The following is a 25,966-nucleotide window of genomic DNA, read 5'->3' on the forward strand; positions in this document are numbered from 1 at the left end:
GACCGACTCAGGAGGACTCTCACGTGAGGGCTTACAGACCCTCAGGGTCAGCATTCTGGTAAATCAAGCGTCGCGGTGGCGGGGTTTAAGGTACGGCTACGGCGGCGGAAAGGTGCAGCGAGGCGGTGTAGCTTTTACCGCTCTGTTTTTCCTCCCTCCAGACAGAAGCGGTCACTCCTCCGCCCGCTCCATTCCCAGGACGGCACGGCCTCCCGCACCCGCCGGGAGAGATGGAGCAAGTGAAGCCAGGCAGCGCCGCTCCGCCCCGCCCCGCCGCGGTCCTGGCTCCCAGGGCCGCTCGGGATGCACCTCCGCCTGCGTTGTGGGAGGAGTAGCGCCGGGCATTGCGTTCGGAAGTTTGTGCCTCGCCGCACACCGTGCTGGCCGAAGCGCTCGGCTTCACGTTGGCTGCGCAGGCGCAGCGGTCGCGGCTGCCCGTGCCCCGCGGAGGGGCGTCCGAGGGCCGAGCGGCGGTGGCTTCGCGGGCCGGGGCGAGGGGAGATCGGTTCCGCCGCTCCCTGGGCGCCCCTCGCCGCCTGGCCGGTCGGCCCGGAAGCCGTACCCTCATCCCCTTCTCCATCCCGCCACCATGTTCAAGAAGCTGAAGCAGAAGATCAGCGAGGAGCAGGTGCCGCCGCGCGGAGTGGGGGGACGTGCGGGCTTCCTCCCACCGCAGGTACGGCGGGGAGGGGCCGCTGGGAGACGTGTCCGCCGGAGCGTTGTGGGTGCTTGTGACGGCCTTACACCCGGCGGGGCGGGGCCGCGCCTCGCCCGGGGAGGCCTTGGTTGTCCCGCGGGCCGGTCGGACCGGCCCTGCTGCCGCAGCCGCGGGAGGGTCACGCCGCTCAGGCCTGGCCGACCAAAGGCTCCGGGGTCGGTCGGCTGTCGGGAGTCGCGCCCCGGGTCGCCGTCAGCGTGGTTTCGCTAGAACTTCGACATCTATGTTCGTTGTTACCCATCCGCCTCATGCCAGAGACCGTGCTTCGTTTTGGCCGCGTTACAAAGGCTGACTTGCGGAGGAATGTAAAAACCATCTCTTGCTTGAACATCAAACAGAATGAAACAGAAATGGGTTTCTTCCTTAGCATTTAGCGTAATGATACTTTCAGGTGCACTGAATAACAAACCAGCATTGAGGTCCCTAGTTATCCTTTTCTCTCATCTTAATGGTTATTCTTTCAGTTCTGTACGTCCCTTCTGTTTCCATGTTTTAGAGGGCTGGTTTGCTTACCTCAGCCTTATCCTTGGGTTTTTTAAAACTGTAGATTAATTGAGCGTATAGTATAAATCAGAACAAGGCATTTATTTATTTGTTCTAGTCATAACATTTTTCTCTTGCATGTACTTTCACTACATTATTATAAATGTTGGATTCTAGAAACGGCTGTTTTTAAGTGATAATGATACACACTAGATATAACACGTGTGCAGAGTATCTGTCCAAGTGACAGTGGCCAGAAGAACGTTGTCATGATTTCACGTGTGTGTCCAAGCAGAATAAATTCTCTCTTAGAAAATTTTGGGTAGAAAGACTTCAACAAGTTAACTTCCTATTGGCAAAGTCTTCTGGTAATGTCTGCCTGTGTCTTATTGCTAGGTTAAGTATCCTTTGTATCTTGGAATCTAGAAGTATAAAACTGAAATAAACTCTGAATTCTGTGAATGTTAAGCTACAGGCAGGTAATTTAGTTAATTTGACAAATAAGTGATTAGTTGCCTGGGCTTGATCTGAATGTAATCTGAGCCACTGGGAGATTTGGCATTGCATAGTCTCAGTATTAGACCATGGTTTCAAAACTTCTGACATTCAGTTATGTTGTATTTTTTGAATCACTCATTTGTGAAATAGAAGTAAGATTCTTGGAAATGGGTTTATTGTGAAGTTTTATGTAGCTTGTTGAGTCTTACTTTAAGGCCTTCCATAGTTATTAATTTTGTGCCTTCTCTAGTTAGTGAAGTATATTTTTGTTAGTTGCAGTTCAGAGTGCTGTCTTAATTGCCATATGTGGTGAACTTTCAGTACAGTGTAAAAAGATTGAGCTGCAGAGTTTACTGTTTTCAATATGCAGCAGCTAAATTATGATACCTTTCACACAGTATTGTAATCCATTTAGTTCAGGGTATTGTAATCCACATAGTTCAGGATACTCAGTGCATGTGTTCAAGAGTTGGTACTTGCTTAAAAGCATCCTACTGAATAAATAAAGGCCTACATGCATGTATGCACCCAACAGTGTAATATACTTCAGTCTTTATCTGGCTCTTGAAAAATTAACATTGACAAATACCCTGAAACCTGATACGAGGGCTTATGATAAATTATACCTAGTGTACAGACCTAGTGTGCTGTACTGTGGACAGAGCAGATTATGTAACTCAAGGGTTGACATAAATGGAAAGGCAGAAGCAAAAAATTACTGCATATTTTTACTTTCATGTAAAATAGTTGTCTTGCAATGTTTCTTACTCTTCAGTTGCTCTCATGGGACACTAGGGGGACATAGTTAAAATTGATCTTAGAAGTAAAATAGGTTTGTCTTCTCATTTCTTGTATCTTACCTGAAAACAGATTCTCTGAAGGAGGACGAAGTGAAGTTTTGAGGCTTATAAAATATACTGTAGTCTTGCAAAAAGTGTGGGATATGCTTTTTTCCTTTGCTTTTAGTAATTCAGATCCTTAAAATGCATTACTTCCTGTCAAAACGTTTTCAGATCAAATTTTCCTAACTGTTACAATTTCTTAGTTTGTGAAACTCATGTTTGCATTAATTTTTGCTCTTTTCTTTCCTATACCCTGTTGTAGAGGGGCTTCACTCACTATGCTCTATACCCTCTCTGCTCTACTCATATCCCCTACATGAATAGAACAATTTTTTTACAAACCCTATGAATACTTTGGTATGATTTTTTTCAGCAATACGTTAAGCTTTCATGGTAAATAGCTGTTTGGTACTCATTAAGCTGTTTGACTTTTGAGTAGTATTTTTGGGTTGGGACATTGGTCTACCTCATCAGACTTCTAACTATGACAGATTTTAGAATAATTTTGATATAGCTACCACTCCTGTTTTCAGCAGTGTTCAGCTGATAGAAATTTCAAGAGGAGGTAGGGTCAAGATGTGCATGTGCTTGCCTTATATATCCCGGGTCAAGTGCTCCTGGGCCCTTCCCCCAGGTGGAACTTCTGATCGTCTGACCACTCTGGGGCTGGACTGGGGCTCCAGGGGTGGAGTGTGGCACATTTCCTCTGGTGTGCCAGATATTGGCAGCCACTGCAGGACTGGGATACAGGTCCAGAGGCATGGGGTGTGTGGAACAGGGCATCACCTCATCAAAGCAAGGCCTGAACTTTCCCTTCCCCCGCACACATGCTGGAAATGTTTTGAGCCCACAATTCTTCCAGCCTCTTGAAATAGGTAATGAGAGATCTTGCTAATTACTTTTTTTTTTTATAGATACGCTTGTTGATACTTTACTACTCATTCTATTTATACTGAGATTTTATATTTGAAGTTTGAATTATGAGGCTGGCAAGGTGGTTTGTTTGAATTGGTGTGTTAGAATCTCAGTTTGCATGAAGCTGTAAAATTTCTGTGAACAGATTTTTATTTCAGATAGGAAAAACAAGTACATATTGACATCTGAAAATATAGTAATTTCTTCTGCCCTTTTTCATTGTTTAGATTCAATTTTATAAATGTTATAAATTTAATGTTTATAAATTTTCTTTGTGTCATATTTTTGTTTTTAATTTTCTAAATTCATGATCAGATGCTATTACACTTGTAAATGCTTGAATCCCTGTCAAATCACAAAACTTTTAAACTGTAAGCAACTGTAATATGTTCCTAAAATATTAGGAGGCTGGTTTTTCAAATATGGTCTAAGAGGACCGTAGTGAGAAATAATCTAAATAACCCATTGCATGTTCTTGTGGCTGATTCATGACACATTCTGCTCTGGAGACCTTGTAGTAAGGTAGAACTTGTTATATACGGGTTTTTTTTCTTTAAAAAGATCTAGACTAGGCTTTACTGAGATTATATAGTTAGTAATTGTTGAAATAAATTATGATGCAGAATAATTATTCTGGAATTTATAGTATTACTTGTTGATATACATGATCTCTCTGTAGGTCCCTTCCAAATCCCCTCCATCAACTGGCAACAGAATCAGGCCAACTTCATTTACAGATCAGAATGATGAAGGCACTTTAACACCAGACAAAGAGGTCAGTAGAGAACTGGTTTTCTCTGTTTTTCAGCATAAAAAATTCTAACATTGTGTCCTTCGGTGCTTTTTTTTTTTTTTAATTCCTCAATCTCACTATTTCCTGTGCATTTATAGATGTGAATAGTCTATTTTTTAGGTTGAATACTAAAGTGTTTAATATTAACAAAACAGATCTTTAACCTGTAGTGATTAACCCCCAGATGAGGAAATGTTTTAAGTCTTCAGGTCTTAAAAATCTTACTCCTGAACTGAACTCAGTGAGGTAGTGGGACAGAAGATACATTCAGAGAGGCTAACTTCATTTTTGTCCTGCTTTTGGTTGAAAAGCCTAGGTGAATCCAGGTAATCTGAGGTGGATGATCCAAAAGTTTTAAACAGAGCATTTGTGGTTGTTGCTAACCATGCCAGTAATAAGTATCAAACTCAAAAGTTATTTCCCCCATCCCACTTCCTCTGTCCCCTGCCCCCAAAATAAAAAACAACCCAGCCCTCCTCACCCCCCCCAAAAAAACCTAAACAATAAACCAAACTGAGTCTAAATTATCAGTCATAAAATATGATTAAAATAATTATCAGGATGATGGGTAACCTTGACTTGCATAATAAAGCAAACAAAGAAGATAATCTGGACTTACCTCGTTTCATAGTGAGTACTGCAGCTCTTTTGAAGTGGCTTGATTTTAAAAAAGGCAACAAATACAAACAAACAAAAAATTTCCCTGACTTAGTGGGCATGGACATAAGCTGGTAGCATATTTTTCAGCGGAAATGTTGTGTCCTAGTCAGAAAATTCAATTGCTTCGTTTTCCCACAAAAAATCATGTGTTTTCTTGCAGTGGAACAATCCACTTTAATTTTTAACACCATGTTTTCTTTAGGACATAGTCAGCTATACCTGAAATTTGTAATAGATTTCATTATGAATGCTATCAGTGATTACAGCTTGGCAGTTTGCTCCCTGCAATAATAGAAATTAAAGGGAAACTACTTCATGATTTGGTTTTGTATTTTGGTATTTTCTAATAAGTACTTATTTTCTCTACTGTGAGATATATGTATATGTATGTAGGTATGTATGTATGTATGTCTGTAATGAATTTCCTCTCTTCCTGGAGAAAGATTTTCTGTTAACTGGTGCTCTAGAATGTTAGCAAGCAGTGTCACCCAGGATAAATTACCAATATTTTCCGTAAGGATAGTTTTCTGTTCTTAATGCAGGGTATAGAAGTAGCATATTGCCACATGAGAACTACTGCTGTGGTCTAGAAGGAGTGAGTTGGTACTGAGAATTGATTCCCCTCTTTTTTTTTTTTTTAATTTATTGTACATTGTGCAGGATGTTAAAGAACTGATTTGGCCAAGGTTTTCTGACTTTTTAAGAGGCAAAAGCCTAGGAGAATATGAAGTATTGAAGCCATGAGTCATGTTCTTCTGTGCAACTGAATCACTGTTTTTTGTCTGTCATTAACTTGGTGCTGCCTCCACAAATGGAAGAAATCTTCCTTCCTTTTTCACTGAGAAACAAAGGAAAAAAATTCACTGGTAACACTCCTCACCCTTTTATTGTACTAATGCCAGCTGTTTTTCTGCTCAAATACTTACTGGTTGACTGAAAGGCAGAATACTTTTCTTGAGCTTGGGTTGATTTTTGAAGATGGTTGCTTTTATTCCAAATCTGAAAAAGGTATGTGAGCCTGAAGGCTTACCTTCTTTTTCAATTTAATCAATTGATTTAGTAAAAAAATAATAGTTCTTTTCACAATTTGGATAACATATTTAAAAGATACATATTTTTTTTAATTTTGTTGGATGCTACAGACATTTCACCTGTATGTATCAATGCTTTCTGTAGTGTTCATAATTTCTATTGAGAGCTACATTTACTTAATTAGATATGTGTTGTCCCCAGCAAACTCCATTTTCAGACTGCTATTCCAGATAAACAAGAGAAGCAAAGGATTCCCCGTAGCACATGCCAAGTTACATTGGAAGAACATGTATCTCTGAATAGAGTGGTTAGACTGGAATGACCAGAGAGACAGAAGGAGAAATAAGATTAAGAGTGGAAACAGAAGTACTAAAGTATCCTCAGATTTACAGTTATCCTTGGTCTTAGGGGAGCTGCCATAACAGTTTTACTTGTGAAACACATCCTTTAATTAGAAATTCAGGAAGTAGTGAAGTCCTCAGGGGATGAAAACCTCTTACTTTTTTGGTAAGGTCTGGTTTTACAAAATCAAATGGAAAATTTTGTAAAAAATTAAGTTTAAATGATTAAGACAAGAAATTTAGTTTCTCCAAAAATTTCTCATAAATGTTGGTGGTATGATTAAAAGCAAATAATCTTTGCAATGTGTTTCTTGGATTAGGTTTTCATAAAATTCAGTTCAGCAGCAGTATGCTATGCTTAAATAAGATGCAGTTATTGCATATTGTCACTGAAAATACATGCCCTGATTATATGGGCACATTATGTCTTTTAGAGCGCATTTTTTTTGCAGTGTTCTCATTTGACCAAGCAATTGTGTTATGCGCAGGTGTCAATGACAGTGGCATTACAGTGAACTGTTGGACAACATTTGATACAGTGAAAATATTTGGTTGAAGAGTATTGTATGCTAAAACGTTTTGCAGTACATGAATAATTGCTAACCCTTTTAGTACTGAAAGCTAAGCAAAATTAGTGTTTAATTATTCTTTTGTATGGTTTGTGTCCTCTGTGAGCTATGTTTTAGTATGTCTTTAAATAGATCAGGTTTTTTTTATTTTTGCTTCTGTAGTATGAAAGTTCCAACTATTACACATGAAATCTTTGGTTTATTCTCAGTATATTTTTATAATAAAAACAATTTCAGAATTAATTACAGTTGTAAATGGCATCATTAGTCTGATCAAAGATTTATAATAAAACATATATGCAAACATTCTTGCTTTATATTCTACAATGATAAGATTTTTTTAATATTTCAAAATCCCAAGATGTTATCAATTTAAAATAAACCTACAGCTTGTATGCTCCATTTATGGAATACCAGGTCAGTTTCTTTTTCATGCCAGCTTTCCTCTTCAGCTTGTATTTATTGGATATGTGGATCTCCAGTCGAAGTATTACAGAAAACCTTAAAATCTTTTCATGTATAGGAAAAAGCAGACCTCTGCCTAGTTCTGTGTTCTCTTATTGCACGTAGCTTGTAAAATATGACTACACTGTGAGGTAAAACTACTTCCATAGAACTTCTTCAGACAATTTGTGTATCCAATGCTTTCTGAGTTGGTATGCTGCTGTTTGAAAACAGCCCTAGACTATTCAAATATGCTTACTTAGTGATTCCAGTTTTTTCTGGGGAAGACTAGTGATTGGTTTTCAAACTGTTACTGCATTGACTTTGAACAGAGTTTGAGGTGAAATACATCAGTTGTATTCACTATAGTTCCTGGAAGTTAAAAATGTTCTTTTTATTCTACAATATACTTGTTTACAAGTATACAAGGCCCAACTGCAGAAGATAACAAAGCTAGTGCTAGTTTGCTACCAGCTGACAGCAAACAGCTGATATATTGCTGTGGATGACCTCCCAGTCATGCAGATCCAAGTATCATTGACATCCTCATGAGTGTTATGGAAGTGACAGCAGAGCACAATATATATAGCTCTTAGACCTTGTCCCGGTTTGAGACTAATTCAGAGGAATGTCTGAAATGAGTGCTCTCTGATAGAAGGCAGGTTATAGCCACCCCTCCCCCACCAGGTTTGGAAAGGATTTTCCTTGGAGGAAAGTGAAAAAAAAAGTTATTTATTTAACAAGCAGAGTGCACACAGGCACAGAAAAAAGGATAATGCTAAATAATAAAACCTCTTGCTGTGGAGAGAAACCTGGTAAAATTCAAAGTCCTTTGTGGGTGTGGCTCTTTCCTCTCTGGAGCTGGGTTTCGGCATGGGCCCCTCCAGGCCACGGTGTAGGGTCTTCTGGATGATGTTCTGGTGTTGCTGAACAGTCCAGAAGAGAAGAAGAAGAAACCAAAGACCCAGGGGAAAAAAAAAACTTTCTTGCCTCAGCTTGCAGACTAGCTGAAAAGCAAAGGAGTTTAACTCTCCGTCTCTCTCCTGAGAAAAGGAACTGAGAGCTGGGAAAAAGCGGAAAGGTGCTTTCCTCTGCTCTGTAGCAGCCAGGAATGCAGGGGAGTGTATAGCTGTGTCCTTGAACACAAAACCGCTCGGGATTCTTTTTTCTCCCTTTCTCTCAGACCCAGCTTAAAGACACAGAAAGGCACAGGATTCATGTCTGGCATAGGGCAGATGATAGGGGATACAGTATCATACAGTCACCCCAAGACAGACCTAAAAATAAATGAGTCAAGGTATTTTTTGGTCTCACTTCAGTGGTATATAATGTTATTAAATTAGTTTAAATGTTTCTCTAGGATTGGCTATTAATAAAGCATGACAAGTAAAGCTGTAATAATATTCCTTCAGTACCTTTGTTATTCCTGCATCTTTTCTGTATTCGTATGCTTAATTTGAAGTACTGCTAAATAGGTGTTGGCATGCAAAGATGGTAGTGGTTCAGATATATCTGTGCTTTTTTTCCTTTCTGATATTTAAGACTAAATTTTGGAGGCTGCATAAGCTAGTTTGAATCTAAACTTGTATTTTACAACTCCTGCTACATACACCAACATGCTTAGGTTGCTCATCAAAATTAAAAGCAAACCAGAAAAGACCTTGCATTTGATTTCCGTACTACGTTTTTCTTAAAGTGCAGTTCTTCTCTCCTAGGTTTTGAGGCTTTTTTAATTGTAGGGAGAAACCCCTGAAATTTTAGCTCTTCAGTTTTTCCTATTCCCTTATCACAGCAGGGATAAGGCAAAAAAGATTATGTTGCAAATTGCACAAAGCTTTTATAAATAAGTATTTTGTAAATAAGAAAATTACTGAATTATTCACAACTTTTTTTCCTGACATTCACCACTGTTGGGGTTTTAGGAGTTCTCCTATTTTCTTTTTCTCTTAAATAATTTTCCCCATGTATGTTGCCAGGGGGACAAATTACTGGGTGCTTAAGAAAAACAGAAGACCTGGCCATAGGGGGAGGGGTCCTTCTGGCTACTCTCTTTCACCTGGGGTTTTCTTGTGTAGAGTGGGGGATGCTGCGAGATTTGAACTGGGAAAAAGGGGTTGGGTACAGCCCAGCTGGTGTTCTTGGCAGAGGGAGAGGAGGGCTCCCATCTTTGTGGAGGGAGTTCGTCGCTGCTGGAGGCTTCTGCTTTTGGCTGCCTTCCTTCTACTGTGAGTGGAGTTTGCTCACTGGAGCGGCTGTTGCACTGGGACCCTAACACCCCTCCTTACTAAATGAGGGACCTTTTCACCATCTGCTCGGGTGCCTCAGGGAAAACCCCGGATTCCCAAGCCTGCCTTTCCCTTCCCGCTGGGGAGCTGGGCTGCGGCCGCCCTGCCCACCGTTACTTCGAGCCTTCGCTACTCTGTAGCTCTGCACACCCTGCCTTCTGAGACATCCCAGGGTTACCACCGCGGCTCCAGAGTTCGTCTGCCAGCCAGGATTTGTGCTCATCCCTGCTGTTCCCGAGGGTCCGGCCGGACACCGGGATCGGCTGCCCAGGGGTTTGGAACTACTGATTCTCTTCTTTTTCTGAAAGGGAATAATAATTACCTTTGGCAATCAAACATATTATATGCATGTAACATGTATAATATTCAACTACTGCCATCTCCAGAGCAGTGAGACTTGGGTCAAACACTGATCCCTGTTAGATTTTGGGTTTTCTTTCACAGCGTATTAAGGAAGCTCTTGATCTAGGAATTGCATGTACTTTGGCCTTTGTACCTCGCTCATCAGAATCCTTACAAAAGAAGATTTGAGCATGGTATTTCTTCAGAGGGAGGAGGAATAATAAGAATAATAAGAACACAGTTGTTTCTGGAGTTCAGAAAGTCCTTAAAGATCAAGTAAGGCTGCTTCACTTAGACCAAACTTGAGTGCTACAAAAACTGTTCAGAATGATGAAAATACGAAGGTTATTTAAACAATAACTTTATGTGTCCTTTGATAAGGTAAATGTCATCAAGCATTTGGCTTCGTCAATCGTTTTACCTCATTTGCAACTTTCTATCCAAGATAGAAACGTTTGTTGCTTAGTAGGATTTTACTTGCAAAAAACCAGAGTAAGTTAAATATTGTGACAAAAGATCAGCGATGTCACAGCCTGTTAAGGAAACTTTCCTGTTTGACCACCAAGGAGCCACTCTGGCAGTCACACTTGTACCACCCCAGGCTTTTGCTGCTGGGACTGAAGCCCCTTCACCACAAGCAGCTCCAGTGAGCTGATGGGTGCCCCACCTGACTCCACACACACTCACACTGTCAGACAAGTTTCCCTCACTGCCTTGACCCAGGGTTTCTCGTAGCAGAGTCCTAGACTCTGCTTCCTTTAAGAATTTTTATCATGGTGCAGTGATATAATGACAGATGGAGTTGGGTGTCTCCTGGTAGGGACCCTGAACAAAGGAATGCCTGGCTTTCATTCTGTGTGCCTGTTTTAATGGTGATATTTGATCTGGGGTCTTGTCACTGTTCATTGAGTTCTGTGGAGTCTCTGAGTTACTGTCCACCATCCAGCCGACATAGCAAGTCTGTGCCTTTTATTGGGCAAAGGGCTCATCACTGGGAGTTTCAGCCATTTCCCCCCACCCAGGGCACAATCTGTAGCTTGCAGTGCAACTGTACACTGAGATACTTGTACCAGTTGTATCCCTCAACAGCCTTCAGCCTATAAATTCAGTGCTTGAGATTAAGGTCAGTATGGGCTAGGGAGATGATTTGCTCTGGAGTATCACAGAATTGGTACGATGGGAAGGAACCTCTGGAGGTCATGTAGTCCAACTCTGTGCCAAGGCAGGGTCACCTTGAGCAGGTTACACAGGAGAGGAATGTGTCCAGGTAGGTTTTGAATGTCTCCAGAGATGGACACTCTATGACCTTCCTAGGCAGCCTGTTTCAGTGTTCTGCTACCCTAAGTATAAAGAATTTCTTCCTTGTGTTTTGGTGGAACTTCCTGTGGTTTAGTTTATGGGCATTACTCCTTGTCCTGTCGCTGGGCACCACTGAAAAGTCTGGCACCATCCTCTTGACAACCTTCTTTGAGATATTTGTATGTATTGATTAGATCCCTTCTCTGTCTTCTCTTCTTTAGACTAAAACAGGCCCAGCTCCTGCAGTCTTTCCTTGTGAGAAAGATGTTCCAGACCCCTACTTATCTTTGTGGCCCTCTGCTGGATCCTCTCCTGTACTTCCTTATTTTCATTGTACTGAGGAGCACAGAACTCGATACAGCACTCCAATGTTGTCTTATTAGGGCTGAGTAGAGGGGGAGGATCACCTCCCTCAACCTGCTGGGAACAATCTCCCTCATATACCCCAGGATACCACTGGCTCTCCTAGCTGCTAGGGCACTGCTGGCTCGTAGTCAACTTGAGACTCCACCGAGACTCCAAGGTCCTTCTCTGCAGTGCTGCTCTCTAGTAGGTCAGCCCCCAACCTGTACTCATACTTGGGATTATTCTTTTCCAGGTGCAGTCCCCTTGTTGAACTTCATTAGGTTTCTCTGTGCCCAATTCTCCAGCTAAAGGTCCTGCTAAATGGCAGCACAGCCTTCAGGTGTATCGGCCACTCCTTCCAGAGTATGTTTGAAACAAAATGTTGGAAGATCTTAGTAGGATTTCTATCGCAAGCTTCAAGTGTGATATGATGGCTTTCTTAGGATTAGAGAAGGGTAAAGAATGACTTATATCTTTCCATGTTCTGTTTACGGTATGCTTCATCTCAGTTGATTCTCTGCTTGTCTAGTTTTTTTGATCACAGTACCAGCTTAGTGCTGATGTGATGCTAGTGATACATTAGACAGTATAGCACCAGATGTCTTTAATGTTCCTGAAGCTGTCAAGATAATTCAGAGTGGGTTTTAGGACAAATCCTGAAGCACAAGAATCTTTTGTGGTAATACTACTTAATTTTGTCTGACTAGCAGCCTGTTTCTTGTCTGTTTGCAGGCAGAGGTGAATAATTTTTTTGTGATTTTTAATACCCCTTTCCCTAACACCCCTGCCCCTGAGTTAACTAGACAGTTTGTTCTTAAAGTCATACTGAATAGATGGTAGAAAAAAAAAATGAAAAATGCAGATAAAAACACATGTAAATATTGGAAAGCATTAAGTAGTGTAATTACAGGACTCACTAGAGAGCTCTGCCTGTAATTTAACTAAATATGTAGCAGGTTATGAGCTGTCAGAGTAATAATACTGTAAGCAAATCTTTAAATATTTTCATTATTGGTCACTTAACATTGGAGAGTGGAGGATGAACTCACTAATGGGCAAATGCAACCAGTTCTAAATGTGTTAAAGAAATACCACTCTTGGACCATGACTGAATATATTCTGTCTTTCATAACTATTTGAAGTGTGAATCTCTCATCTTGGCTACTGAAGAGGAGATATTTTGAAATTTCATATTGATAGAGTGATCACTGTTTTGCCGCAGTATTGTTCTGCCCTTCTTTATTTGTAGGGTTGGCTCACAGAATCACAGAATTAAACGGGTTGGATAAGACCTTTTAGATCATCACGTTCAACCTATGACCTAACACCACCTTATCAATTAGACCATGGCACTAAGTGCCACATCCAGTGTTTTCATAAGCACCTCCAGGAACAGTGACTCCAACACCTCCCTGGCCAAACCATTCCAATGCCCAATCACTCCTTCTGTGAAGAACTTCTTCCTAATGTCCTCCTAAACCTCCTAAACCTAAACTTCCTCTGGTGCAGCTTAAGACTGTCACTCGTTTCCTGGGAGAAGAGACAGACCCCCACATGGCTACAACCTCCTTTCAGGCAGTTGTAGAGAGTGAAAAGGTCTCCCCTGAGCCTCCTTTTCTCCAGGCTAAACAACCCCAGCTCCCTCAGGCACTCCTCATAGGAGTTGTGTTCCAGACCCTTCACCAGCCTTGTTGCCCTTCTCTGGACATGCTCCAGCATCTCAACATCCTTCCTAAATTGAGAGGCCCAGACCTGGACACCGTACTCAAGGTCTGGCCTCACCAGTGCTGAGTACAGAGGAAGAATCACTTCCCTGGTCCCGCTGGCCACACTATTCCCGATCCAGGCCAGAATGCCTTTGACCTTCTTGGCCACCAGGGCACACTGCTGGCTCATGGTCAGTCTGCCATCAGTCAGCATCCCCTTTCTGCCTGGCCACTGTCCAGCCACTCTGTCCCCAGCCTGTAGTGCTGCAGGGGGTTGTTGTGGCCAAAGTGCAGGACCCAGCACTTGGTTTTGTTAAACTTCATATCACTGGATTCAGCCCATGGATCCAGCCTGTCCAGATCTCTCTGCAGAGCTCTCCTACCCTCCAGCAGATTGACATTCACACCCAACTTGGTGTTATCTTCAAATTTGCTAATGGTAGGCTTGATCCCTTCATCCAGAGCAGTGATAACGATTTTAAACAGGACTGGGCCTGACACAGATCCCTGGGGGACCCACTAGTGACTGGCCACCAACTGGAGGCAGCACCATTCACCGCCACTGTCTGGGCCCAGACATCCAGCCAGTTCTTAACCCAGAAAAATGTGCACCTCTCCAAGCCACGGGCTGCCAGCTTTTCCAGGATTTTTCTGTGGGAGATGGTGTCAAAGGCTTTGCTGAAGTCCAGGTAGACAACATCCACAGCCTTCCCCTCAAGTACCAGGCAGGTCACCTGGTCATAAAAGGAGATCAGGTTGGTTAGGCAGGACCTGCCTCTCCTAAATCCATGCTGGCTGGGTCTGATTCCTAGGCTGTCCTGTAGGTCCTGTGTGATCGCACTCAAGATGATCTGTTCATAATGTTGCTGGGCACTGAGGTCAGGCTGACAGGCCTGTAGTTTCCTGGATCCTTGTTTTGGTCCTTCTGATGTATGGGCATTACAATGGCCAGTTTCCAGTCATCTGGGACCTCCCCAGTTAGCCAAGACTGATTATAAGTGAGAGAGAGTGTCATCATGCTCTCTTCTGCCAGCTCCCTCAGCACCCTACAATGTATCCCATCTGCTCCCACAGCCTTGTGAGCATTTTAAGTGGCTCAGCAGGTCACTAACTGCTTCCTTCTGGATTTGCAGGGGGTCCATTCTCTGTCTACTAGCTCAGGAGGCCAATTGTCTTGAGGACAATCTGTCTTTTTGTTGAAAACTGAGGAAAGGAAGGCTCCTTCCCTTCTGTGCTTGCCTTTACTCAAGAAAGAGTAGGGCAAAGCTGAGATGATTTAGAAATGTTCTTGCATCTGATGAACATCAGTGAAACAAAACAGTATTTTAAATTGCATTCTACTCTTTTGTGTAAACTTTTAGTTACGATGGAGACCCTGGAGTTGTATGTCTGCAAACTCAAGCAGTACTGCATCAATTTCCTTTTTCTTAAAATCATAACTGTAATATGGATTGGCATATTTTAGGCAGTGGATGCTTTGGATCTTCTTACCCTGTTAAAACAGGGTTGCATATCCCTATCAGTCTACCAGGTAGTTTGAGAGAATTTTTAAAAATGAACTTGTGCCATTGCTTGAAGTTCTTTGTCATCTTACCTGTATGTTTTGGGTTTTATAATGAACGTTTTATGAAAGAATGGATTTGAGATTTATGTGTGAGCCTCCTGAACTTGGCTGCACTAACATGGTCATGGATTTCCAGGGATGACTGAAAATGTAACAGTTCATAGATGCTGAACAAACTGACAGACCATCTTTTTTGTGGGGGATGAACTTGTTAGAGATCAAATAGAAATTCTTCTTAATGCAGGCTTTTAGTGTACTAAATAATGCGATTAGGATTAGGCAGAGTAATGCAATGGTGAAATGTCACAACTTAATCTTTTGAGCACTAGCAGGCTGTTACTGTGAAGAGATAATTTGAATTGTCTGTGATTTGTGAAGTTCTTGATGGTCATGTTAGAAGTGATTTAACTAAGCTGAAGATAATATATGTTACATGTTGAAAATGTTCATAATCTTTTGGTTAATAATATTTGTGTAATCCATTTATCAGTGCTTTGCAAACTGTTTCATCTTCTTAACCTTTGCATGTTTGGTCTTCTCCAAACATGCAAAGTAATTTTTATCCTAAAAAATATCATAATTTTATTTGTGAATTTGCATGCTTCTAATTCATGAGACAGTCAGGCTTGCTTGTAGTATTGCTGCTGTATGTTTGTACACTTGTGTATACCTAGTATATGTCTTTTCTCTTATTGGCATATGCCCTTTCAAGAGGAGCAAGAGCTTTTACGACCATCAACACTTGAAGATTTTCTGGAATTATCACTTGTCAGTTTCCTTATTTTTGTCTTGTCTGAAAGCTCAGAGGAGGAAAAAACTTAAGTCTTCTTCACCTGAAAAAAAAAATAACCCACACATGTGCGCATATATATATGTACATATATATACACACAGGTACATATATATATATATGTACATATTCACACACACACACATATATATATATATATATATATATATATATCAGGAGCTGTAGCACAGCTTACTCTTAAGAATTATACTTCTAACAGGCTGAGAGAGGACAACAAACTCAGTGTGTGCTTGCTACCACAGTGAATGCACAGGGCAAGTGTGTTGAGGCCCCAGGGGAGTGAAGAAGATTGAGAGCATGAAGAATGTGACCATCTTTTTTATTAGCAGCTCATCTTTGTAGTAACTTAAAAGTGAGAAGTTTCAGTTGAGTTTGTTGGACATAACTAGTTATTGGCAAATATGAGGCTGTTTATTGTATATGGCAGTCACTGAACATTTACCGCTTCTTATGTTTTTTGAAAGGGTTTTGTGAACATAAATTGAAAGTCGTGTAGCCTTTCAGATCTAACCCATGAAAATATTATTCTATCTTAATTTGAATTTATGTAATTAATCTGCTACAGCACTGGAGTCAATGTAATCGTCACAAAAAAAAGTAAATTTAACTCCTAACTTATATTACTATTTGATTACTAAAAGTACTGTTTAGTAACTTGATAGAGGGGTTTGTCTCATTATTTCAAAATAATTTTGTTTTATTTAGTGTTTTGGTTCAGTCAGCAGTTGAGTCTGAAATCTCAAGCTGTAAGGAAGTTAAACCTTGAACTTCTGTATGTCAGTATGAGCATGAGAAGAATATTTTTCTCAACTCAGTTACAGCATCCTAAATGCATTAGATTGCATTGCATTACATGTATATATCCAATTTGAATTCAAATTCCAGTCTCTTCACTTCATGTTTTCACCTCTAGGAATTTCTATCTCTTCTTAGATACTGACTTGATAATTCAACTCATGGTATTTTTACAAAATAGTCTGCTAGTAGTTTAAAAAAAATTGTAAGGAATTTTTAAAAATGTAGACAGAATTCTAGTGTATAAGAGCACTAGATGATAAGCAGTCAAAAGCAAACATTTTATATTGTGTATAACTGAAATACTGATAGAATTTTTAGAATAGTAAGTTGTTCATGGATACCTGAGAGCAAATAGGGCTCAGTGGCATATGAAGGCAGCTTCTCCACAGAAGCTTTAAAAAAATTACAGTATCAATGCCTGAAACATAGTTTTTATCTTGGGCTAAACTAGGATCTGTCTTTTAAATAGCATGCTTGTTTATTTCTAAATGATCAAAACTGTACTTTGGCTGTTCTGAAATGATCTAGTGCATATTTTCTGGTTATGTCTTCCCTTTATCAATATCTGTTGTCTCATAAACTGCTGTATTGTTTTATTACATTTTTAATAGCATGGAAAAATTGAGTAAAATTTTGCAATGTTCTTTATTGCTTGATATATTTTCATTTTCCTCCTTTTTGCATGGAATGACAGCTGTTAGCGGGGATGATAGCAGAACCTGCTTTTCTCTCTGAGTATACTATCTTTGCTTTGGATCCCATCAAACAACCTAAGCCACAGAGTGACGGTGTGGTGAGTCCTCCCCACCCCTCCTAGTGATGCCTTTAGCAGGTGGAGGAGAGTAATGTACTAGAAGGCAAGCTTAGTTGCTTGTGGCTTGTTCTCACAAAGACCTCTGTCTTAACTACCTTGTTGCTAACCCTGCACTAAATTCCACAGAGTTAGTACCTGATAGCTCCTGGCTGGTATGCTGTATGATGTGAATTTACTGTAACATTAAAAAATTAACGTGTTTTCTCTTATACAGGTAACAATACTCTACACAAATTTAAATAACTGTTGCACAAGTTTGTATGTTTGTTGCATAGAAATTTCCTCTTCGTATTTGTGTATGTCTGTATGTATTTCAAGACAAATGGATAGAATTAACATTGGGATTGGTTATGTGTAAAACTTACATGCTTTTTGCTGTGTACAGTGAAATGTAGCATGTCATTTACGACTAATGGTAGCAGGAAATAATTATTTCACATAGAGACAGAAGTTAATCTTATGCTTAGTTGGTAACCTAGCAGTTACCATTGTGAAGATGAATAGTCTTTTTTTTTTAATAGTTAGATTTTGCTTTAAATATATGTTTCTTTGCCTGGAAATGTTGTCTTCACCATATATAAGTGGGAAAGCTCGGTGAGAAGAGGCAAGAATTGAAGAAAAAGAAGCAAGTATAGGGAGGAAGTCAGACTTCTGCTTCCTGATATAGGCACATACAAAGCTGTATTCTTATTATTGGCACAGGACTGGAATGGCATTTTTCACATGCTTCAGAGACATGGCATTCCTGAGTCCATAGTGATTCAAAGCACACTATTTTTTAGAATCCCAGCTCATCCTGGTACTTTGTGATTACTTTGCTTTTCTTGTTTAGTAAGTGCTCTTTTCCTGCTCATGGTTTAAAATGACCAGTCACTGAAAGCTATAACAGGGTTGAAACTTAATAAGCAGGGCATAGCACAGCACACCGTGTTGCATTGGACTTGTCTCTCTCAGGCTAAGCAGGATTGGACAGAAACAGTGATTAGAATGGTGGTCCCTGGAAAGTGTATTCTGACCATATTCCAGGTCCAGCAATCGCTACTTAAAGAGTCACTGCAAATTTAATTAAGCTTTTTTAGTTTTCACTACACAACAGAATTACCTCAAAAAATTCATTTCAAATAACCTGTTTGTGTGAATGCTCAAATGTTGTCTTTATGTGATCTTTAATATGTACTTTAGCGGCATATTTACTGGCTTGCATATTTATATACAAGACTGCATACATGCAACTAATTATAATGTAACAATTATTGGTAATGTGTTACCAGTGTGTATTAATATGTTACCTGTAAAACTCATTTTGTTCTTGGAACTTTTTGAAAATTCTAGAGCACAATAAGAATTGGGAGAGGGAGAAAACAATGACAGGAAAGTTTATGGAGAATAGGATGACTGATTTAAAAAATACATATATTAAAGAAACACCCACATGATATATGTTTAGAAAACCTAGGTACACAAAAAGTACAGGAGAGGAAAGTTTTGCCAACACACACAAATACATACTAATTCTGCTAAAACAAACCAGTATTTTAACTGTATATGTAATCTGAGAGTGAATGGCATAGAGAAGTGACTGTAATGGTGGATTTTTTTGACTTAGATGAAATTAGTATAAACTCTTTACTAACTAAGCTGCTTAGGTTTTGTTGCATGAAGAAAGAGTTCAAAATATTCTTGGACACAGTGGGGTTTTTTGTAAGGAAAAAATTAAAGGAAAATAAGGGAAGAAAACATGTATTAAGCTCTCCTTTTCTCCCTCCATAATTACTCAGTTTTGGAATACTTGAGAAAGTATTATTATTAAAAGCAGTAAAATGTTTTTAAATACAGACATTTAAGCTTTCACTTGTCAGGCTTGCTCATCTATTTATACCTTTGAGAAATAAGTATGATTTTGCATTTCAGAAATAGGAAAGTAAGGTGGCACAAATGTTACTGGAACACCCTAATGTGCTCCAGTTGAAACTGAGCTCTGATTTACACACCTTCATAATAAAAAGCAACATTTTTATTAGAGCTTGTAAATATAGCTGTCTTTGGATAGAGATATGGATGTTATGTTCTATGAGTTTGTGGAGGAAAAACTTCCATTGGTCTCCAAAAACCCTGATGTAACTGCTGGTTTTAAGACTTTCAAAATGGCTGCTTGTGCTCTGTGAGTCTAATTTTGCTGAGAGCTTTCTTCAGGCTTATGGAAGGCTAGGGCTTTTAAGCTTTTCAAAGCCTCTTGGATCTATACTTATATATAGCAACTTCCATTCATGCTTACCATTCAGCGTGTGGATACCCAAATACAATCCTTTGCCCTAGAGCACAGTGACATAGGCTTGCAGCAGCCAGATACCTATGGTGGTCCATTTTTTATATAAAAGATTACTAGTTTATATCTTTTATTATTTATACCAGTAGAAAGTCTAACCCCAAATATAGGTTATTCTTTTGTTCCCATAGATTGTATACAAAGATACCTGCATAATAAGTAGGAAACTTTTCAAAGTGGCAGCACTAGTTTAGTTTTGAAATTGCATTTTTAAGGATCTTTGTAGGTCCTTAAATCGCAGCTTTTTAAGCATCTTCACAGAAAGGAACAGCAACCATGGGTTTTATATTCATAAAAACCTTATTAAATTTAATAAATCTACTTAATCTTGTGTTTTAAAATATATGTTAAATATTAAATTATACTTATTAATTACATGCACAAACCCACCCTAGTTTGCTTTAACTCTTTTTTATGTGTATCAGAATGCAAGATTTTTGAGAGAAGTGTGTGTGGTTAGTTTGTAAGTCACAGAATCACAGAATTAAGTTGTTTGGAAAAGATCTTTGAGATCATCGAGTCCAACCTATGACTTAACACCACCTTGCCAACTAGACCATGGCGCTAAGTGCCACATCCACTCTCTTCTTAAACACCTCCAGGGATAGTGGCTCCACTCCTCACTGGGCAACCCAGTCTAATGCCCAATCACTCTTCTTGTGAAGTCTTAGTAAAGTATTCGTCTTCCTCTCTTGTGAGTCCTATAGTAGCACAGCAGATGCTTTGTAAATTATAAAACAGATGATAATTTTTTATTTGGATTAACTTATAATTAACTTTTCCTGTTAGGAAAAAAAACCAAGAACAGGTAATGGAGCCAAGAATTCAATGTAGAAGTGCTTCAGTTTAAAACCTGTAAAAACTGTTAATCCACTAGGAATAAATCCACTGCCACAGGATAATGTTCTGAAGCAGAATGCAGATTTTGTTCAAGCCGGGTGAAGCACAGTTTCCAAATCCAGACTTCTTGTATGGCTGGTTATTGCTCATTTTTTTCTTGTCTGTATATGGGTAATTGCTCATTTCTCTGGTTTCCTTAACTATCTGGATTTCTCTTTGTTCTGTGGTATTTATGTACCACCTCAAGTATGCTCCATGTCAGACATTCTTGAAGCCCTTTTACAGTGAATCATTTCTCTGCCACATTAATGTTCAGATATGCCTATCTGGATATCCAGAGTAGAAGCTGTGAGTGTGATCATGTAGGAGATGAATATACAAGGGTGATTATGACTGAGATTTCAGTTCTAGGTACACTTTAGATTTTGCAGCTTTCATATAACTGTCAGGGTACAGCTTGATTAAAAGTTAAGAGTTACACTGCTCTTCGGTGAATTTACTAATATTTTGTTTGACATGCCTCAGTGTTTCACTTTTCTTGAAAAAATCCATGTCCAAGATGGTTTCTAGCATATTCTGCTAATTCAGTTGGACTGGATTTATACAGCAAAAAGCCATCTAGATTTGTGTAAGTTAAAATCATAGACTATCCTGAGTTGGAAGGGACCCACAAGATTGACCCAAGTCCATCTCCTGGCCCTGCACAGCACAGCCCAAAGAATACACTATGTTCCTGAGAGTGTTATACAATCACTTCTTGAACTCAGACAGGCTTGGTGCTGTGACCACTTATCTGGGGAGCCTGTTCCAGTGCACAACCACCCTCTGGATGAAGAACCTTACTCTAATATCTTAGATACTTAATCTTCCCTGACAGAGCTTCATGCTGTTCCCTTGGGTCCTGGCACTGGTCACCACAGCTCCTACCCCTCCATATCCCCTCATGAGGAAATTGTAAACTGTTATGAGGTCTCTTCTCAGTCTTCTCCAGGCTGAGCAAGCCAAGTGACTTCAGCTGCTCCTTGTACAGCTTCCCCTCAAGGCCCTTCATCATCTTTGTAGCCCTCCTTTGGATGCTCTCTGATAGCTTTGTATCTTTCTTATATTGTGGTACCCAAACTGCACACAGCACTTGAGGTAAGGCTGCACCAGTGCAGAGCAGAGCGGGACAAGCCCCTCCCTTGCCTGGCTGCCGATGCTGTGCCTGATGCACCCAGGACATGGTTGGCCCTCCTGGCTGTGCAGGCACTGCTGACTCACATTCAACTTTTTGTCAGCCAGGACCCCCAGGTGCCTTTCTGTGGTGCTGCTCTCCAGCATCTTGTTCCCCAGTCTGTCTGTCTGTACATCCAGGGTTGTCCCATCCCAAGTGCAGAATCCGGCACTTGTCTTTGTTAAACTTCATGTGGTTGCTGATTACTCAGCTCTCTAATTTGCTGAGGCCCCTCTTCCAGGGCCTCTCTGCCTTCAAGGGAGTAAACACCTCCTCTCAATTTAGTATCATTGTCAAACTTAGTGTACCTTCAAGTCCTGCATTCAAGTCATTTATGAAGATGTTGAAGAGCACAGGGCTGAGGATGGAACTCAGCCTGTGGAACCCCACTAGTGACAGGTCTCCAGTCTCATGCCATTCCATTCACTGTAACCCTTTAAGCCCGACCCATGAGCCAGCTGCTCATGCACTGCATGCTGTGTTTATCCAGCTGTATGCTGGATATTTCGTCCAGAAGGATCCTGTGAGAAACAGTATCAAAAGCTTTACTGAGATCCTAAAAGGTTACAAGTGGCTTCCCTTGGTCAGCTCCGTGGGTAACCTTGTCATAAAAGGAAATCAGATTTGGCAAGCAGGAGCGTCCCCTCATGAGCCCATACTGGCTGTGACCAGTAATTGCATTGTCTTGCAGTTGTTTTTCGATAACTCCCAGAAAAATCTTCTCCATAATTTTACCAGTCAATGAAATGAGACTAAGAGACCTGTAGTTTCCAGGGTCATCCTTCTTGAAAATTAGGACTGGGTTAGCAAACACCTGAACACAGAACAAAGAAAAAGGAGGATAGACTGGCTAGGAACAGAAATGTCCAAACTCTGTAAAAAGAACCCCAAACCAATAAAAAAAAAAAAAAAAACGAAACGAACAAACCAACCGACTCAAGACTATTGTTTTTTGTTGTGTTGGTTTTGTTGTTTTGGGTGAGATTTTTTAAAATGTATGTGTGTTCTGTTTTCCTTTGGGAATGCAGAAGTTTTGTGTAGGATGTATTTTCTGAAAGTCTGATTTTCTTCCCATGCTTGTTTGGAGTTTTAGTCAGTTTGTTAGAAGCACTTCTTTTCCAGTTAGTTTCTGTCCCCCCAGTACACTGAAACAGAAAGATGGTATTACAGCCAACTCTTACTCATATTGGCTGTAAATACCAGTCATCAATTAGATTTTTCCTGCTAAAATTTTGTCTTTTTGTTGTTTCTTTGATTTGTCTGTAAATGTTATATAAATAATTATTGTGAATTACTTAATTGGAGATGTCAGTATTTGCAGATGTCTCGTACTAATCCATGCACACATAGCTGCTTTGTAGTTCTGCATATTGCAGCAGTCTGTTCTGAATTTAACAAACTAGCTTGTTTGCATGAAGATATCTTAATAAGCTTTCTAAAGAAAGTACTAAAAACACAGGCAAAGAAAAAAGCATGGATGCTGTTTCTAGGAATCAGTGAATTACAGTCCTTGTAGTCTGTTTCTTCTAATGGTTGTTTTTACCTCCTATAGAACTTAACTAAACAACCACTTCCTGGAGCCACAGAAAACAATGGAAGTGAACCTGTCTCTCCACAGGTATGTGCAGGGCATGGGGAGTTTGTTTCCTCCTTCCCTACTGTGCTGTCTTTGTGTTACATTGGCTTGAGTGCCCAGTATATATCTTCATGCTGAAGTAGGGATGATAAGTACTTGCCTGTCAGGATGCTCGGATATTTTCTTGGTGTGTAATGCCATTAGCTGCTATTAAGTATTGTCACTGACGTGTGGAGCTTTTTTTTTTTTTTTGTAAGGGCAGGTCAGCAGAGTGCCAGCATTGAGATGCATCTTGTTGCACACCCATCATGGGATACAGAGCATTAAACTCACTTTCAAAAGTAGAGGGCCTATTGCATGTCTGGAAAGCTACCTTCTAGTTGAAGGGAAAGAACTGATAGCCTAAAAATAGTGTCACTAGTGACAAAGATGTAGGTAATTTTTTAATATTTGTCAGGGAAACATTTAGCTTGCTGAAATGGGATTAGCAATGGCTCCTGGCACATGCCTCCCAATATTTGATTGTAGGGGCAACATTGTGTAGTAATGCTTTTACATCACTTTTGTAGCACCAGCTGTATAGGTTACCACAGTGCAGAACCTTTTGGTATAGAATGAAGTCAGTACTGTAGCTGCATAAATCAATAATTTTGTTTTATGTAAAAATCATAAGCCATTTAAAATAAAAATAAGAGAAGGACTGTTCAAGATGGCTTGCTAGAACTAATGATCATACAATAACAACTTCTACAATCAATTTCTTTTCTTCAGCCTAGGAAAGTATCTGTGTCTTTAAGATAAATGTAGTATTCTCTTTAATACATCAAGAAGTGAGTCAGTTATCTTTTTCAAGTTTGAGACAAAAGTAAATAACCATTTATATTAGTTACACATTCTTCACTTTTTAGGGGGATTACACAGAAATGCATTCTTCTAAAAGTTTAAATCAGAGCTGTAGTTTATTAGATTTAGTTGCTATCTGAAATTGTGCACATCTGGTAGTTGCATGCATGATTTTTCTGCACAAGGACATGATCTTTTAAGGAAATGGCAGCTGTTTGCTGTCATGTGTATGTTAGGCAACAGTAATTTATTTGCACAGGTCAGGTCTCTTTTCTGGACTTTAGTGTGTCTGTCTGCCTAAAAGCAGTGCAGAAATAATTACTTGCTTTGAATTTTTGCAGCAAAGTGACAGTCAGTCTTTTGCCCAGAAGCTTCAGCTTCGAGTACCCTCCATGGAGTCTTTGTTTCGAAGCCCAGTAAAAGAGACCCTATTTCGCTCTTCTTCTAAGGAGTCCCTAGTACGAAGTTCTTCAAGAGACTCACTGAATCGACTAGACTGGGAAGCCCTCAGTCCCACCTTTGATTCACCTTCTGACATTGAAAGTGAAACAGAAGAGCCTCTGGGAAATATGGACAGCTTCAGCAAAGAGCAGTTGCTGCAGCGTCTGCGTAGAATGGAGCGCAGTTTGGGCAACTATAGGGGAAAATACTCAGAGGTAGGCAATGTGACTGGTTTAGCTTGGCAGAAAGGGGAAAGAGATTAGGCTAATAGATACTGCAGCAGTGGACAATCTTTTGTTTTCCTATTTGGAGCAAATGTTTCAACTTAAAACTAACACGGAAGTTAAATTGTTCTAAGTCTAGTTATTTTTGACCTAGATAAGTCAAATGTTTTTCTGGTAATAAAACATGTAAATCCTTCTCTTGCTTGTAAATAATTTTCTGATGTCAGCAATAGAGGTAATTAATGGTTACTCACACAGAGCAGGACTATTAAGATTTCAACTGAAAGCATCTAGCGGGGGGTGGAGTTTGCTACAGACGTGAGCGTGACTTGTACTCCCATGACAGCAAATTTACTTTTTTTCTGAAACTTGTTCTTGAAATGCACAGTATGTATTCTATCCATGTGCAATAGGCAAGCATTTTGTTTTCAAGAAATAAGTTATATTCTTCATAATTTCCAGATATTCCCTGGGAGGAATTAATTCAAACACCTTTTTTTTTTTTTTTTGTATTTTAGTGAAAACAAATTATATAAGTAGTTTCACTACTCATTTTTCAAATTACTGGGGAAAGTAAAGCTGTCTAACTGATGGTGGTGTGTTGGCATTGGGTTTTTCAACTAGTTTGGGGGTTTTGTTTGATTTTTTAATTGTTTTTTGAAGTGTGAGGGTGTTGTATTTAAAACTGGATGTTTGCAGTGTTTTTTACAGTTCTTTTAATGTTTGCTGCCCTCAAATACAAAAATTCCTGTGCAGACTTTTGTCTACTAGTGTCGAAATCCCTGGAATCTAAAATATGCTACAGTGACTGCAGTATTCAGAATATGGCTGAAACAGCAGTTGTTTCACAGTAATTTTTCCTTCACTTCCAGCTAATGTAATAAGTATTTTTTGAAAGTTTATGTAAATAGTAGTTGCTAAAATGAAAATTCTTCAGTTTGTGGGTTTGTTTTAGTGCCTTCTTGGTTGTTTGGAGTTTTTTAATTAGTGTAATCTGTCCAGCAGTTCCTAACTTTCTGGGTCAAAAAGGCTTGGGTTTTTTCCCTGGTTTTGTGAGTTTCTTTAGTTCAATTTGAAAGAATTGTTTTGCTGGAACTTGGAAGAAACTTGTTTCAATACATAATGAGTAATTAAGGCAGAAATATTTTTTCCCCTCCTAAAGTAGGATGCAAAGTTAGCATCTCAAAAATATGGTAAAGGAAGCCATCCATAGCAGTTTCGGTTTTCTTTTAAGGGCAAAATAA

At 39.8% G+C, this 25,966-nt stretch overlaps 1 protein-coding gene across 11 annotated transcripts in view; it reads left to right on the forward strand.

Annotated features, from left to right (window-relative positions):
- Positions 1–362: 362 nt before the first annotated feature.
- Positions 363–25,966, forward strand: part of GOLGA4 (golgin A4) — a 74,592-nt gene continuing 48,988 nt past the window's right edge. For 3 of the 11 annotated variants that reach the window (XR_014226897.1, XR_014226898.1, XM_082292599.1), the window contains exons 1-5: positions 387–676; positions 4,136–4,231; positions 17,140–17,238; positions 23,191–23,256; positions 24,399–24,713. Coding sequence is in view for 2 of the 11 variants with exons in the window: in XM_082292599.1 (XP_082148725.1) it covers positions 590–676; positions 4,136–4,231; positions 17,140–17,238; positions 23,191–23,256; positions 24,399–24,713 (663 nt within the window). In the remaining 9 variants the exon portion in view is untranslated. Of the gene's footprint in view, positions 677–4,135; positions 4,232–17,139; positions 17,239–23,190; positions 23,257–24,398; positions 24,714–25,966 lie in introns of all 11 variants that reach the window. The other 8 variants (XR_014226895.1, XR_014226896.1, XR_014226893.1 and 5 more) reach the window with 7 other exon arrangements.

The sequence above is a fragment of the Coloeus monedula genome (assembly GCF_965178545.1).
Source record: "Coloeus monedula genome assembly, chromosome: 1".
In the NCBI taxonomy this organism is placed as follows: Eukaryota; Metazoa; Chordata; class Aves; order Passeriformes; family Corvidae; genus Coloeus; species Coloeus monedula.